Genomic DNA, 16,598 nt, shown 5'->3' with positions numbered 1-16,598 from the left:
AAAGTGGCTGTAAAATGTAGCTCTAAATGTCCACGTGGTAACTGAGGTCTCATTTTTGTGTTACCTCAAGGTGACTCTCGACTTGAGGACCCTGTAGTTTTCAGTGCCAGAAAAAAAGCGTAGAGGTCAATGTCAGAATGAGAGGTATAATCCTAATTTGGTTTCGGTGTAGCCTGAGGCTTATTACCCTGCCACTTCCCTGTTAGCGGAAGCCATTCCTGGCATCCTCCTGTAGCCCGGAGGTCAAATGACTTCTCTTTCTTCAGTGGCGGGGGCCTGATGGCTGAGGGCAGCAGTGCTCCCCTTGGCTACTTCACCTCATCGTCTGCCCTGCCCGGGAGTTTTATACTTGCACTCTCCTGCTTTTCTAGGAAGAGCTGTCCTAAAGCTGTTGGAAAAGCTTTTGATATTGGGTAATTTAGCAGAACTGCTGGACACGTGAGAAGGCACGGTCATCGTGGTGATAGCCCCAGGTCACTCAGTACGTGACGGAACTTGTTGATTAGTAGACGTGCAGCTTGTGGACCTCACAGGCAGGGTCAGCTGGCTCTCGTATTTGCTCCTAAGATCTGTGGCTGTAGGAGAGACACAGGCAGGGAGACTGCCGTTGTGAGAGAGTGACTTGACCCTCCTATCGCCGCAGGGCTGCTGTTTCCAGCATGGTTGGTTGGAGACTCCTGGTACCCCCTCCCGATGACCCTGGGTCACTGCCCAGCCACAGGGTCTCATGTCCCTTTCCCAGCAAGTGATGTCCTGCTTAACTGCAGGACGATGCCCTTTGGACTGTGTACTGGGCTCCTCTCAATTGTTTGCATGACATGGACCACAGGGACCCCCAGGGTTGCTTGGTGCCTTGTTTTCTTGCAGTTCTCTGAAGTGGCCTCTTAGATGAATCGGTGAATTATGCCGCCAGGCATAATCCTGTTGCTTTCCTTTGCTGACTTCTGTGTCGGCAGAGGTAACTGTTCTTGCCCTCAGTAGATGAGGAGTCTGAGATATGGCCTCGTTAACCAGAGAGAAGTTCCCCTGGCACCAAAGCTATTCTGTGACCTGAGGAATGAAGGGCAGTTCGAAACCTTCAGATCTAAAACGTAATGCTCTGTTGATCACAAAATAAACTAAAACCTAAAGTTAAACACTGTAAGTCAGGCTGTAGCACTACTTTATATGGTTCTTAATTTCTCAAATGATGAATATGGAAGCATTTAGAAAAGCATGAAGTGTGAAATAGCTGTAAGATGATGACCAGAGTTGCTCTTCTATAGCCTTCAGCATTGTAAGACTGTAATTTAATAAAACCAAGAACAGATTGATAGTGTGGGCCCAACTGTTTTTGCCTCGTTTTAGAAATAGAAGACAATTTGTAATTTGTAAATTCTGTAGTTGATATGGTGAGCCTTTTCTAATCTCCCAGCTGATGACTGTGACCCGGGGTTTAGAAACTTGTTTGACAGATGCTAGAAATAACAAAACCATCTCTTATTGAGCCGTTGCCAGATGCTGGTTTATGTACACACTTCACATACATTCTTTCATTTAATTCTCTTGTCCTCATGCCCACTTAGAAATGAGGGAGCTTGAGAGGCACCTGCTTGGATCAGTCGGTTAAGCATCTGAATCTTGATTTGGCTCAGGTCCTGATCCCAGGGTTGTGGGATCAAGGCTGGCATCGGGCTCTGTGCTGAGTGTGGAGCCTGCTTAGGATTCTCTCTCTCCCCCTCTCTCTGCCCCTCTCTCCTGTTTGTACTCTCTCTCTCTGTCTCTCAAATAAAAAAGAAATCAATCTCTATTAACCTAAACCTAAACTTCCACTTGTTATTAGTGTCATGTACTTATTTAGGACTTTTCAAAAGTGTTTTAAAATGTGCTGAAGTATCAGCAGAGATTCTGTGAAGACTTTGTACTAAACGGAGAATTTATTGTGTTCTGAACAGATTACCCGTTTTTTAGTGAAGCTCCGAATTTTGCAGATCAGACTGGTGTCTTTGAATACTTTACGAATATCGAAGACCCTGGAGAGCATCGCTTCACGCTGCGCCAAGTTCTCAATCAGCGGCCCATTACCTGGGCCGCTGATGCGTACAACACTATCAGTGTTATAGGAGATTACAAATGGTATGTAAATTTGGTGTGCGTATGTAGACCTGGCTGAAATAACCTCTCATGTTGTCGAATATGTCCTGAAGTGAAGACTTTTCAACGGTCTTCCTTGTATAAGAATCTAATAAGTGTGTGATAATTGCTGAATATCATGACCACAAGCCACGGTTATGATGCCTCAGTGTCCTTCCCTCAGATTTGCTCAATTTAATAGTGATTGTTGCTGGAACAGATTGATTTTAGTATAAAAATTGCGGACTTTTGGACCCAGTTATAATTGAAGATTTATTTATAAATAGGCATTGTGATTTGTGGGGTTTTTGTGGATTTGCTGGAGAGTTCATTTGTTGATCTGGGGTTGCCACCTGCTGGATCCATTCTAGACTTACACTGTTTTAGCCTTCGTGGAAAATCTGTTTACCAGGTGACGGTAGATGGCAATAGTGAGAAGCAGATCGGCCTTTACTGTCATTCCCCCTCGCCTGCCCTAGAGTACTACGGAGGATTGGCTGTCTCTGAACCCAAACTCTTATTTCTGGCTGGGACTCTAGAAATACCGAGAGACTCCTTAATTATAGTAGAGAGATGAGATCGAGCACCATCCAAAGAGTAACCGAGAGTATTCATAACTTTGAAGATTTTATGTATTGAGATGGCAGTACTCCTCTTTCCTGCTGCAGTGGGTAAGGAGGTGGGGAGAGGTGGAGGGGGAAAGTGGAGAGAGAGGGAAAGAGCCACAGGGTCTGAGAGAGAAAGAACCAGGAGAGAGCAGTGATGCCTGTCGAGAGGCATCGTTTTCATCGTTCTTAGCCCTGCTTTCATTGTGTGATTCCCTGCTCAGGAATCTGCAGTGACTCCCTTCAGCTACCGAATCAGATCTCATCGTCTGTGTCTGACTTCCAAGACCCTTTCACATTTGGGCTCATCCTATTTATTATGTACTCTTTCCCAGTATTTCCTCCTGGATTCAAGGTAGCCAGGTCTGTTCAGAGATTCCCCACAAGTCCCATGCTCATTTCTTTTTTTCTGGCTGCGACTCCCTCTAACGTGGGGAAAGGAGGGAAGGAAAACTGGGTCATACTTCCCACAACTACCTGTGGCAGAGCTATCATCCTCCCCACCTTACAGATCAAGAAACCAAGACTTCCGGGTAACATTTGCCTGAAATCCTATACTTGTAAGTTCTAGAACTAGGGTGAGAGGCCAGGACTGTCTGGTGCCGTAGCTCATCTCTTTGGACTACACCTCACTGCTTTGTTTTAATCGTTGTCTTCTTCCTAAGACGAGCGGGGGATGAGTGTGGTTTACCTATAGTGCTGTTTTAGAAACTCGTTTCTCAGTGTGTGCACAGCCATCATTTCTTCAGGACCGTATTTGTGGTGGGACTTCCCCTCTCATACTTAGGTTTAGTTGAGTCCCAGCCCAGTAATTTGACTATGGAGGATAGGCTTTCCTGAGGCTACTCAAGACTTTCATCGTATTAGCGAGCTTTGGTTGGGATCTGCGGACGGTCCACAAAATGACCTCTCACTGCACACATCCCAGCTTTGCATCCCTTTGGTTAAGTTTGCTTAATGCACAGGCTGGTTTTTGTGCCCTTAGCATGACCAAGAGGTTGTGGCTGTGGAAGACCAGACCATGCTTTTATTCTCCTTCATTCGCTGTAAAATTGCCGGCAAGTTCTGTCTGGGGAATCTCTATTCTGGAATGTGATGTAAACAAAGGAGGTTAGATCTTCTCCCGCCCTGACTCTAAATAGAGTAAGTTTGTGGTGCTGTAACACATTCACACTTCTGATGAGTCAGAACAGAGGTAGGGGATGTATGGAGCACTTCTGATCCTTAGTAGTTTCCTGCTGGTGACAGTCTGTAGAGAGACCAGCTCCCTCTGCTGGGGAGGATGTACAAGAGAGACGGTGCTTCTGTTTACTTTGCATTGGACTTTTCTGTAAAGTAGCCCAGCTTTGGTTAGACGATTCAACGTGGATTTTCCTGATTGTTGTGTGCCTGTTGTAGCTACTTCTTTTATATTTTTCATTACAGAGTAAAATTTTATTGTGCGAAATTCACTGATAAGAATCTGAGAAGTGTGAAAGCCACATAATTCTAGATCTAACTTTCCCCGCTTCCAAAATACATTTCTTGACTTCTTAGTTTTCTTTTAAATTGCTTGCCTTATTACTTGGCTTTGTGCATGCTTACTTTCCTGTTCGCAGTTCAAGTTTGAGTAGGAGGTAAATTATTTTCAGAGATCATTTTGGCTTGGGGTGGTTGTATCATTGCAGAAGGCATCTAGTAGGGTTTATAAAAGAAGCCTGGAGCAGAGCTCACTGTTAAAGCTGTAGTAGCTGGTTGGCTGAATTTCCTCTCCTTTGATGTGCCCCTGTTGATCAGTGATGCCGGGCCAGGGTTTTACTGTCCCTATAGGGACAGGGATGCTCTGTAGGGGAAAATGGCTCTCAGAGTAGGATTCCTGAACCAGTGGCACCGGCATCACCTGGGAATTTGCTAGACATGCAGATTCAAGAGCCCGTCGCAACCCACCTGAGTCAGAAGCTGTGGGCTGGGGCTGACAGACTGACTTTCACAAGCCCTCCAGGCAATTTCAGTGCTGCTCAAATTTGAAAACCCCTGCTGTAGTGTCAGGAGAGTTGCCTCTGTCTTTGCAGAGAAACACCTTTAGATCTTTCTTCTGGGGTTTTTAAGTCTTGCTTGAGTTAAAGGTAAATATTAGCTCCAAAGTATGTTCTCCTAGGGGCTCCAAGCTTTTGTCTTCACTGCTTCTCTTAGCAGATGGAAATTTAGTAATTTTTTTTTCAGAATTGTATGGAAACAGACCTTTTATGCATTCCTATGGGGAAAAAAGGCTTCTTTTAACATTATATTCTTAGGTTGACAAGTTGTTTTATCATAGATCAGAAATGTGTTTTTTTTTTTTTTTTTTAAGTTATTCACTTATTTTGAGAGAGAGAGAGAGAGCAGGAGGGGCAAAGAGAGAGGGAGAGAGAGAGAATCCCAAGCAGGCTCCATGCTGTGGGTATAGAACCTGATGCGGGGCTCGAACACATGAACTGTGAGATCATGAGTTGATCTGAAAGAGTTGGATGCTCAACAGACTGAGCCGCCCAGGCACCCCAAGAAATGTGTTCTTAAGAGACTTAAAAACCGTAAATACTATTTTCTAGTAACTCACTGAAAGAGGCAACGAAATGGCTTAGCTTTAGTCACATAAAACTTAAAACTGTTATCAGTGAAGATTCTTTTTTTTTTTTTTCCCCATCAATGAAGATTCTTGAAGCCCATCCCTGCCACAAACACAGACTTAGCAAGTCACATATTCACCTCAATTAGAAGTTTGGAGGCATGTGGCTGTGAAATGACACATTTGTGCCTTACCTGGAGTGGCATAATAAAAGGTGCTAATGAACAGTTTCACTCTGCAGGTCCAACCTGACTGTGAGGTGTGATGTTTACATAGAGACTCCTGAGAAGGGAGGCGTGTTCATTGCGGGAAGAGTAAATAAAGGTGGTATCTTGATTAGAAGCGCTAGAGGAGTTTTCTTCTGGATTTTTGCAAATGGAACCTACAAAGTTACAGGTGACCTAGGTAAGTGACTTCTTCTGTATGTAGCGCATGACTTACTCTGAAATATGCTGTGAGCTTCTTACTGTGTGATGAGAGAGCTTCATCTCTAGGTGCTTGGACATCTATTTGGGAAGAGATTCAGCACATTTGAGCCAACACCAAATGATTCAAAATCATAGAGAGGCAGCTGTCGAAAAGAAGGTTGTGTAGAGCTCTTTCAGGTGGAGCTGAGCTAGGCGGTCAGGATAGGATTTGCATAGCCTGGGGTGATGTGGACGTAGTGGGGAGAGAATGCTCAAGAAACACCGTAAGTAAAAAGCAAGACTATAAGAATGTGCTGGTATGCTTAGGGAAGTAGAAGGAGAGGGGTTGGTCTGCTTAAAATGGAGATACCCTGAGGGCGCTTGGGTGGCTCAGTAGGTAAAGAGTCTGACTCTTGATTTCCGCTCAAGTCATGATCTTAAGGTTTGTGAGTTCGAGCCCCGTATCGGACTCTGCCTTGACACTGGGGAGCCTGCTTGAGATTCTCTCTCTCTCTCTCTCTCTCTCTCTCTCTCTCTGTTCCTCCCCCACTCATGTTCTCTCCTTCTCTCTTTCGTCAGGGGAGCCTGCTTGAGATTCTCTCTCTCTCTCTCTCTCTCTCTGTTCCTCCCCCACTCATGTTCTCTCCTTCTCTCTCTCTCAAAAATAAATAAACATTTTTTAAAAATGGAGATAGCCCGTTTCCCAATGTAGTTAATAATTTGACACTTTTCATTCATCTTAACAGCCCTTGTCTTATGTAGAATAGCATCTTATTCAGGAGAGGTGCTTAGAGTGTGTCCATGTTGAATTCTGTCTAATTCACTGTGGTGTTGGTGCCCCCTGCTCTGTGGAAACAGACTGTATTGGTGCTGCCTCTTCTGGATTCTCGGTCTCTTGACTTTGTCCTGCATTAGTGAAAAAAATCTTCTCTCCTATAGTTTGTTACTCTTTGCCTCTTGCTAGGTGGAAAGGGCTCCACAAGTAATGAAGAAAGAGTGGGTAATAAGGACACCAGAGTAGGAATTGCAGAATCATAGCATGACCCATCTAGAACATTCCTCACTGATTTTCCAAACCAGAAACCAGTCCAAACCAGGGAGGTTAATCGATTTTCCCAAAGTCTCAAAATGAGTTGGTGGTAGAATTAGAACTAATTATTTAATGAATGATTTAAATCTGCGTCTTTAGTCCCCCCTGTTCTTGTGTTTTAAACTGCCCACTCAACATCTCATCTGCTTTCTCTCAGCCGTTCAGATAGAACATATCCCCAGATTTATTCTTTATCCCCAGATTAACTGTTTTCTCTCTCTAATTCTCAGTTCACGCTCTATCTATGTAAGCAGTTACACTAGCTCGAAATCTTACGCTGACCTTTGACTACCACTCTTTTTTCTTTATGTCCAGTCCAGTCAAGTATAAACCTACGCCTGAACTGTAGAAGCCAACACATTATACTGGGGATGGTTTGTAAATTTATTTCACTGGTTCTCCCGTGAACTCACATATGATATATGTCTCAGAGTAGGCTCCCAGTACGTGCTTGTGGAATGCATGCCCGAATGAAGGATGTTTTGTTTTAAATCAGTAGTAGATCTGGAAATGTGGATCTTTGTTAAGGCTTACTTTACTGCATACACATGCCTCCCGAGAATCCCCACTGAGCTATGTGATTCTGTGATTTAGATTTTAAAAATATATCAATTAGGATAATCTTTGTGTGTTGCAGCTGGATGGATCATATATGCTTTAGGACATGTTGACGTTACAGCGAAAAGATGGTATACGCTCACATTAATTATTAAGGTAAGTATTGCTGATCAGAATACCTGGAGGTAAAATATTCTTTTCTTGTGCTTTTCTAGCATTTTCTGTCCTCAAATGAGAGGGGGAAAAGTGTGATAAATACAGTGATGGAAATAGGCAGAGAATCTGCTGGGATACCAGCAGACTCTAGGGTGATAGTATATGTCAGGGTAAACCTGTATGAGAACCATCAACTGTTGACTTTATCACCCCACGATTTTTTTAAATTTTGGTTTTGTTTTTTTCAACTCGGGAGTAGTTGGTAAATAGTCAATAATTGATTTATTTTTTTTCCAAGTTGGCCTGAACCAAGATTCTAATTGGAGCTTATAGATATAAGCAAAATCACATAAATTTATTTTCGGTGGTTGAGACTAATTTGGTTTTCAGAGAGAAGTACAATTTTTTAGAAGTTGGTTTCCATGAGTATTTTTTTGTCATGGAAGGTACCAGATAAATCGTGGGATAAGAATGTCTAAAAATACTTGTCAAAATTGCTGAGTAATCGTGAGTTCTTGATGGACACGCATTCAAGGGATGTGTAGAAAATTCTTCTGTGTAATATACTACTGCTCTCTGCCATTGTAATTCTGTCATAATTTGATTTAGGTTACAACAAGCAGTAAAATACGGAATTCAGATAACTTTTTGAAATTGTTCTCATCTCTTGCCCAACCACCAAAAAATGATACAGTAACATTTTCCAGGCAGTAACAGTAGGCTTTGAACATCTGGTTTGTGTGTGGCATAGTTTATTTAACTCTGCCACACTCGATGGCACAACTTTGTTCCCCGTTCTTTCCTCTTCTGGTGAATGGAGGCAGGATGGGCTGGCTTTCCTTGCAGGTAGAGGGGAGGGGTCTTTTACATGCCTCCTGGGGTGCACACATGCTGGTGTTTGTTCAGGCAGATGTTTAGAAATGGAATTATGTTTACAATCTTGACAGATACTGCCTTATTGCTAGCCAAGCTGTATCCACTTTTATAGCAGTTATAATATATTACCTATTTTTAAAGATTTTTTTCAAACTAATTGACGTGATTTATATTTCCCGGATAATTAGGGAGGTTGCACATCTTACTATGTTTATTGGCTATTTGTATATATATTTTTTCTCTTCTCTGAAGTTACCCATTCATATTCTTTCCTCATTTTCTTACTGTGTTTTCTTTTTCCGATGGATCCATATGAATTTATGGTATATTTTGAGTAGTCACCCATTTTCTTTTTTCTTTTTTTTTTTTTTTACATTTATTTTATTTTTGAGAGGCAGAGAGAGACAGAGCACAAGTGGGGGAGGGGCAGAGAGAGAGGGAGACACAGAATCCGAAACAGGCTCCAGGCCCTGAGCTGTCATCACAGAGCCAGACGAGGGGCTCCAACTCACAAACCGTGAGATCATGACCTGAACCGGAGTCGGATGCTCAACTGACGGAGCCACCCGGGTGCCCCTATTTTGAGTAGTCATCCATTTTCTGTTACTTATGTTACAAATATTTTTTGTGTCTTGTGTGTTTTAATTTCTAATGGTATGTTTCGCAGATAGAAGTTTTAAATTTTGGTGCTGTCAAGTATTTCACTTTTTTTTCAGTGCTTTTATGTTTTATTTAACAAAGCCTGCACCTTTCTCACGGTTAGGAACATTTCTTTTCCTCTAAACTAAACAAAGTTGAGGATTTTTTTTTCCTGTTGGAGTCTTTAATACATCTGGAATTTATTTGTGAATCATAAGGGGAAGATCCCAATATAATTTTTTTAAACGAATGGATAGCCATCATCATTTATTACCACAGACCGTCCTTTTGTCTATGATTTGAAGGCTAACTCTTTGATGTAACAAATCATCACATGTGCATAGGCTTCTTTCTGAACTTTGTTCTTTATAGTGCTTTGTCTTATCCAGTATCACTCTTTAAAACACTTGATTACAGGGGCGCCTGGGTGGCTCAGTCGGTGGAGCGTCCGACTGTGGCTCAGGTCATGATCTCACGGCTCATGAGTTCGAGCCCCGCGTCGGGCTCTGTGCTGACAGCCTGGAGCCTGCTTCTGCTTCTGTATCTCCCTCTCTCTCTGCCCCTAACCCACTCACATTCTTTCTCTGTCTCTCAAAAATAAATAAACATTAAAAAATAAATAAATAAAACACTTGATTACACAGTTTACCCCTTTACTTCCTTCAGGTTCTTTCCTGACCACCTTATATAAAATAGCACCCACCTCCTTTTGTGTCCCTCTCCTCCCCCCCCCCCCCCCGCCAGTTTATTTTTCTTACCTCCTGACATCACACAGATTCTGCTGATGGTTTTTGCCCTTGCCTCCTCCCTTCACTAGACAATGGCTCCTTCAGTGACAGGCCTCTTTCACCAAACACTGCTGGCTCTCCGGCATTCCTGGCACGTCTGCCATCAGAGCAAGAGCCTGGTGAATTCTGGCGAGTGAGTGAATGGATGCCCCCGAGGGCAAGTCCCTCATGATTTCTTTTTCCAAATTATCCTTTGTAAATTAAAAAAAAAAAAAGTATATTTATTTCTTGTATGTGAACTTTTAAAACATCTTTTCGATTCCATGAAAAATGCAGCCAGTATTACGTTGAAAATTTATACATCAATTTGGGCAAAACCAACTTTTTTTTTTAGAATGATGTGTTTCCCCCCCGCAAGACCATGAGGACAAGAACAGGCTGCATTTGCCACTGTGTCCTCCAGTTTTATTTAGTGGTTCTTGCATACTTCTTGTTAGGCTTATTTTTAGCAATGTTTTGAATTTTTTGAAACCATGAAAGGGATTTAAAAAATAAATGTCCTTAATTTTTCTCAGGTGCTTTGTAGACAGGGTAAGAAAATCAGAAGGGCTTGTTGAAAACAGGTGCCTTCTGGGCCCCTGCTTGTTCCTTCCTCCTCACCCCATGCGTTGTCCTGTGCCTCTGATACAATCACTCTGAACTGTTCGAGGTGTATCTTCTGGCATCTCTTTAATAAAAAGTGATTTGTAACTTCTAGAAATTAGCTCCGGTCTCGCCACTGGAACAGGCGGGGATTTTGCAGATGTAACACCCGCGCCACCCCCAGCCCCACCGTCTCTTGTTCCGTCGGCCGGGAGCACCCGGCTTCCCTCTCGAGTTTCAACTCTGGGCACTTCAAGGCCTCCTCCCACTCTGCAGTCTGATCAAGCCCCCGTCTCCTGGTTGAGTTCTTCACACGCCTTGTACCGCTTAGCTTTTCTTTATTTTTTAAATTTTTTTTTTCAACGTTTTTTTATTTTTGGGACAGAGAGAGACAGAGCATGAACGGGGGAGGGGCAGAGAGAGAGGGAGACACAGAATCGGAAACAGGCTCCAGGCTCTGAGCCATCAGCCCAGAGCCTGACGCGGGGCTCGAACTCAGGGACCGCGAGATCGTGACCTGGCTGAAGTCGGACGCTTAACCGACTGCACCACCCAGGCGCCCCAGCTTTTCTTTATTGTGTGAGTTGGTGGGTATGTCTCCCGCTAGAGCGTAAGCTCCATGGAACGGGGGCCTTGCCTTTCTTGTTCATCCTAAATTCCCAGTCCTTGAAGAGCACTTGGCAAATAGTTTTTTGCATGAATGAAAAGGCAAAGCAAAACAACATCTTGTTCGATGATCCATTTTCCAAATTACAGCTAATAGGAGGATTTTTATATTTTTTTACTTAAGTCTTTCATTGGTCACCTACATGCCAGGTACCGGCATTAGCGAAATTATGAAGGTCATGGTTTTCCAGTTAAAATAACCAGTTGTCCCTCAGCTTGCCTCTTCCTATCGTGTTTCTCTCCCCACTGTAGATCCATAATCACAGACGACGACAGCTTTACCGGTTACAGATCTGGTTTGAAACTAGCCCACAGGCTGTGTATCAGACTGAAAGCACTGTGAGGCCAGCTTCAGTGTTCGTTTTCCTCCTTTTACCATCACCGAGACCAGCATTTAGGAGGATTTTATATCATTTTGTCCTTGGTCCTCTTTCACTGCTTCTCAGCACTACTGAGGAGGTGGTTAGAGCGATAGACTGAAGCCTTACTATGTTCCACCTGCAAGTGTTTTATGTTGCTCAGCTTTTGTTTTCCCGTCCATAATATCAGGAATATCCATAATATCACATCCTTCTTACAAAGATCAAATGAGATCATATATATGAGCGTTTGGTACGGTACTTGCTACATGGTAAGCACTTTGTGACTCGAGTCTTAGCAGTAGGCATGTTTGAACCAAGCAGAGCAGCATTCATATTTCCTTGCTGATGCATCCTGACTCCCCGAAAGTTTTTTCATTTCTTTGAGCTTCTATTTCCTGGTCTGTAAAAGGGACATAACTTCTGTAAGGTTGTTTGGGGTTAAATGTGTCTTATTCTTTCATTCCACACATTTCTATGAAACACCTGTTATGTGTCCTTTTCTAGGTGGTAAGGGATGCAGCAGTAATGAAGACACACACGGTTCCTGCTCTCCTGGAGCCTGTATTCTCTAGGGCAGGGGTTGGCAAACCCTTTGTAAGGGGCCAGACAGTAAATATTTTAGGCTTCGTGGGCCATGTAGTCTGTGCAACTTTACTCAACTCTGCTTTTGTAGTGAGACAGCAGCCACGGACAGTAGATAAATGGACGCGTGTGGCTTTGTTCCGATAACATTTTATGTATAGAAACAGGTGGCTGGCTTGTGGGCCATAGATGGCTGCCTCTGGTTCTGAGATGGTAAAAAACCCAAATCAGTCAGTCACATGGTGAAGACAAAACGGGACAGTGAGGTGAACGAGCTCCACTGTCCAGAGTGTCTAGGTAGAGAGGCGGGGGAAGCGCTCTCGGAGCTGGTGCACTTTGAGCTGAGCCCTGCCCGATGGGAAGAGCACCTTGAGCAGAGGACCCTGCCTCGTGTGAGGGACCCTGCTGGTGACAGGCCTCGTGGGAGGGACCCTGCTGGTGACCGGCCTCGTGTGTGGAGCAGCCCAGCGGCCAGAGGGCAGGGGTGGGGAGGAGGAGGTGATGTATGCTTGCGTGCTATGACTACGTATTGGCTCAGTGTTAATACCCCCTGTTGGCCGAGCGGCGGAAGGTGTTCAGTGAGCACTTTGAGAGCTGTGGGTAGCTGTGCACGCGTGTGGCTGTGCATGCGTGTGCTGGTGGGAATATGTGCGGCCCTGAATGTGGAGTTGGGCAGCTATGATTCAAGTTGTAGCTCTGCTGGTGAATCTGATTTTGACTTTTAATCTCACATCTCAGTATCTCCCTCCGTAACATGAAAGGGCGAAACGAACACGCATTGAACTGCAATTCTGTGACCTAAAAACAGGTTTTCTTTTGATCCGTAGCCCAGTGCTTTGGATCGTTAGCTCTTCACCCTTTGAAATTAGCTACTTTTAAATGTTCAGCTGCAGTTGATACGCTCGTAAACGTGCTATAATAATGATGACAAGAGCTGGCATTTATTTTCCCCTGTGTGCCAGGCACTTGGCTAGGTAGGAATGGCCACTATCTGAGGGAGTTATTTTGGTCTTTCTGTGTCGGTGACCAGTAAGTCATTCATTTCTCTGGACGTCTCCCTTCTTACCCCTGACCCTCCCACCCCAACATCAGTTTAACTGACGGTTCCTAGTTTTATAACTTGAGGGTGGGCTCTCCATATGACTTCGAGGTGATAATTTGTACATGGAACAAAACGGATTTAGGTAAACGGAAGCTTTGGCTCCGGTAGTCACGTCTGAAAAGCTGGTGGCCGTTAGCCACAACACGTGAGCATGCACGTACTTGCAAATTACAAATGTTTCTTTCTTTCAGTGGACTTTTGTTTAAAACTTTACAATGTTAGGAAAAGTTTTACATTTCTGTTGGTTTAGAGCATTTTGGTGGGGGACAAGGAAATATCAAGGCATTTATTCCTTGTGCTTCGGAAACTATTTACATAAGTAGATAAGAATTTCCTCAGAGAATTTTTTCTGTATTTCAAACTTGCGCTCAAACTTGTGGAATTGTGTTTTGCCATGGTCTTAAGTGAGAAGGATGTTCGCTCCACGGAATAGATTGGCCACACGTATTAAGAAACAGACCTCAGAGGATCATTTTCATACGTCTTCAAGGGGTACATTTGTCTTTCCTCCAGGGCCGTTTCTCCTCTGGCACGTTGAATGGCAAGTCTGTCTGGAAGAATATCCCTGTGAGTTTCCCGAAGAATGGCTGGGCCGCGATTGGAACTCACTCTTTTGAATTTGCACAGTTTGACAACTTTCATGTGGAAGCCACAAGCTAATATTCACAGAGCACCGTAGAACACTCCTTGGATTTTCTTTCTTTCTTTTTGGTTTTGGTTCAGAGCCAATTCTTGCCTTGATGGATCAATACATGAGCCTCTCAGAGACTAAAAATAGTGAAGAGTAAGTGGGGAGAGAAATATATTTTTGCTTGATCTTCTGGAAGATATTTTTAAAACTAATGCCGAGGGGAAACACGTGAATCTGTAACATTACCCGATATGGCCCCTAAAGTTCAAGCTGTACAGGGGTCCTGTTGTTAGGGGTGGTTTGGGTGGTTCACACCTTGAAGCCTTGGCTTTAATGCTGAGCTCGCTTTCTTCATCTTGTGTGCAAGGGCTCGTGCAGAGGGCAGTGACTTGATCTTCACAGAGGTGGACTGTGTGTCTGACTGAGCTGAGGGCCTCGTCTGGAGGTAATGCCGCCCCAGAGGGAGCTGAAGAACACTGGAAGTGCTGCTTTTTGAAAACCACTTCAACATGTTAATCTTACACTCTATAAAGAGTATTTTTTCTTTTCCTTTTTACAATGATGCTTTTGAATGATAGATGAGTGGATGATTTGAAAAATGCCTCATTAATAAACTACCTCTAAAGCTACTTCTGCAGTAATAAATATGAGCAGATTAATTGGGTTATCTGCAGTTTTTAAGTCTTTTAGATCCAGCTTTTAGTCGTGTAACCCATAAAACTCTCTGAGAACATCTTCCCAGGTGGCTGGAAGGAAGAAGAGAATCCCACCTAGCCAGTGCTGCACGTGGCTCTCAAGATGTAGCAGTTTTCTTGTGTCTTATCTCATTGTGCCTTTCGTGGTCTGTCTTGTGTGTCACTGATGACAGACTAAAACAGCTAACAAATTATTTTGTCTTTGCTCTCGGAAGAAGGGGAACACTAAGCTTCTGCTGGTACATAGAATTGGATCATTCTCTAATATTGTGTGATTCGATGCATTTATTTCATTAAAGTACAAATGTGTTTGTATTTAAGTATGGGGAGCATATTTCTCATGCAGTGTAATTGATATCTAAGCATTAATAGACATCCTAGAAACAACTCACATCATTCATGTCGATAAAGTAAATTCTGGAATTCTTTATAATGAAAGTTCAGAGCTTCACTGGACTAATTGTGCAATTTTGGAATTTGTAATAGTTCAACATAGGTGAAATTAACAAAGTTGTGTATTTCTATTATAATAAGACAAGAAGGTAAATATTAGAATAAATCAGGTTACAGAGAAAAATTTTAAATTAAAACCAAGTCTTAAGTGATTTCCATTCCGGTCTCTACGTATGTTTTTAAGTTAACTTTATTGTGGCAGAATTCACATACGATAAAATGTTCTCATTTTAAGTGTACAGTTCAGTGAGCCTTGGTAGGTGGAAATACCCACAAAACCAACACCCCAACTAAGATGTGGAACATTTCTGTTACCCCCAGAAAGTTCTCATGTGCACCTATCGTAATTTCCTCTCACCCGCACCCGTCTCAGGCAACCATCGATCTGACTTCTATTGATGCTGATAAATTTTCCTTGTTCTAAAACGTTATAAAAGTGGCATCATCCACTATGTAGTCCTGGCTGAATGGTTTCTTTCATTCAGCAGAATGCCTTGAGATTTGTCTATGTTGCTGTTTATATCGACGGTTTGCTCCTTATGTCAAAGAATATTCCACTGTATGGTTCTGCGACCGTTTGTCATCCCCTTCTCCCACTTTCTGGTGTTGCAAATAAACCTGTCACGAACATTTGTGTACGAGTCTCTGTGTGGACGTGTGTTTTCATTTCTTAATAAATACCAAAGAGTGAAATTGCCGGATCTTTAGGGGAGTGTCTGTATAACTTTACATGAAGCTGCTAAGCTGTTTCCCACAATGACTGTATGATTCTACACTCCCAGCAGAGTGTTTCAGAGTTGCAGTTGCTTCACACTCTCGCCAAAGCTTCATGTTGTTACTCCGCCTGATTTCAGGTGTGTGGGTGTGTGGCAGTGCGTGAGACGTTGAGCATCTTTTCACGGACTTCTGTGTCACTCATGTATTTTCTTTTGTGAAATGTCTGTGTACCTTTTGCTCATTTTAAAAATTAGGTTTCCTGTCTTATTAAGAGCTCTTTGTATATTTCAGATGCAATTTTAAAACTCAGATATATGTTTTATAAATTGTTTTCTCCAAGTATGTATCATTTCAAGAATGCAAAATTTTGATTTGGAAGTGCAGTTTATTTATTTTTTTCCTTTATGGTAGGTGGTTTTGTTTTTCCGTTGTTTGGTTGGTTGATTTTTTTGCTTGTTTGTGGGTTTTTTTTTTTTTTTTTTTTGCATCCTAAGAAATCTTTGTCTATTCTAAATTCATAAGGATCTTACCCTTTTTTTCTTGTATAAGTTAGTTTCTATATTCAGTCTGTGATCCATTTTGCATTTTTTTTGGCATATGCTGAGAGGTGTGAGGTTTGACATTCATTTTTTTTTTTTCCTGTATGGATATTCAGTTTTTCCAATATCATTTGTTGAAAACACTATCCTTTGTGAAAAATCAATTGCCTATCACTGTGTACCTCCAGAAATAAATTCTCCATTCTGTTGTATTGATCTACATAGCTGTCCTTAGGCAAATGCCACACTGTCTTCGTTACAGTAGCTTGAGAGTCAGTGTGGAACTCCGTTTAAATCCTCCCAACTTCTTCAAAATTGTTTTGTCTAATCCAGGTAAACGCGAAGTTTCCATATATATTTTAGACTCGCCTTGTACATTTCTGCAAAGAGCTTCCACGATTTTTATTTGGGATTACATTAAAATTGCAGATCAATTTGGAGAGAATGGATATCT

The 16,598-nt window shown here is 42.6% G+C and overlaps 1 protein-coding gene across 8 annotated transcripts in view; it reads left to right on the top strand.

Annotated features, from left to right (window-relative positions):
* Window positions 1–16,598, top strand: part of GALC (galactosylceramidase) — a 153,117-nt gene that overhangs the window by 49,019 nt on the left and 87,500 nt on the right. For 5 of the 8 annotated variants that reach the window (XM_045451778.1, XM_045451784.1, XM_045451785.1 and 2 more), the window contains 4 exons: window positions 1,935–2,115; window positions 5,543–5,706; window positions 7,436–7,512; window positions 13,623–15,529. In XM_045451778.1, coding sequence (XP_045307734.1) covers window positions 1,935–2,115; window positions 5,543–5,706; window positions 7,436–7,512; window positions 13,623–13,769 — 569 coding nt within the window. In that variant the 3' untranslated portion in view covers window positions 13,770–15,529. Of the gene's footprint in view, window positions 1–1,934; window positions 2,116–5,542; window positions 5,707–7,435; window positions 7,513–13,622; window positions 15,530–16,598 lie in introns of those variants that run through there. The other 3 variants (XM_045451779.1, XM_045451781.1, XM_045451780.1) reach the window with 1 other exon arrangement.

Source organism: Leopardus geoffroyi, chromosome B3 (genome assembly GCF_018350155.1).
Source record: "Leopardus geoffroyi isolate Oge1 chromosome B3, O.geoffroyi_Oge1_pat1.0, whole genome shotgun sequence".
Classification (NCBI taxonomy): domain Eukaryota; kingdom Metazoa; phylum Chordata; class Mammalia; order Carnivora; family Felidae; genus Leopardus; species Leopardus geoffroyi.
The sequence above is the reverse complement of the archived record's forward strand: the minus strand, read 5'-3'. Positions and strand labels throughout refer to the sequence as shown.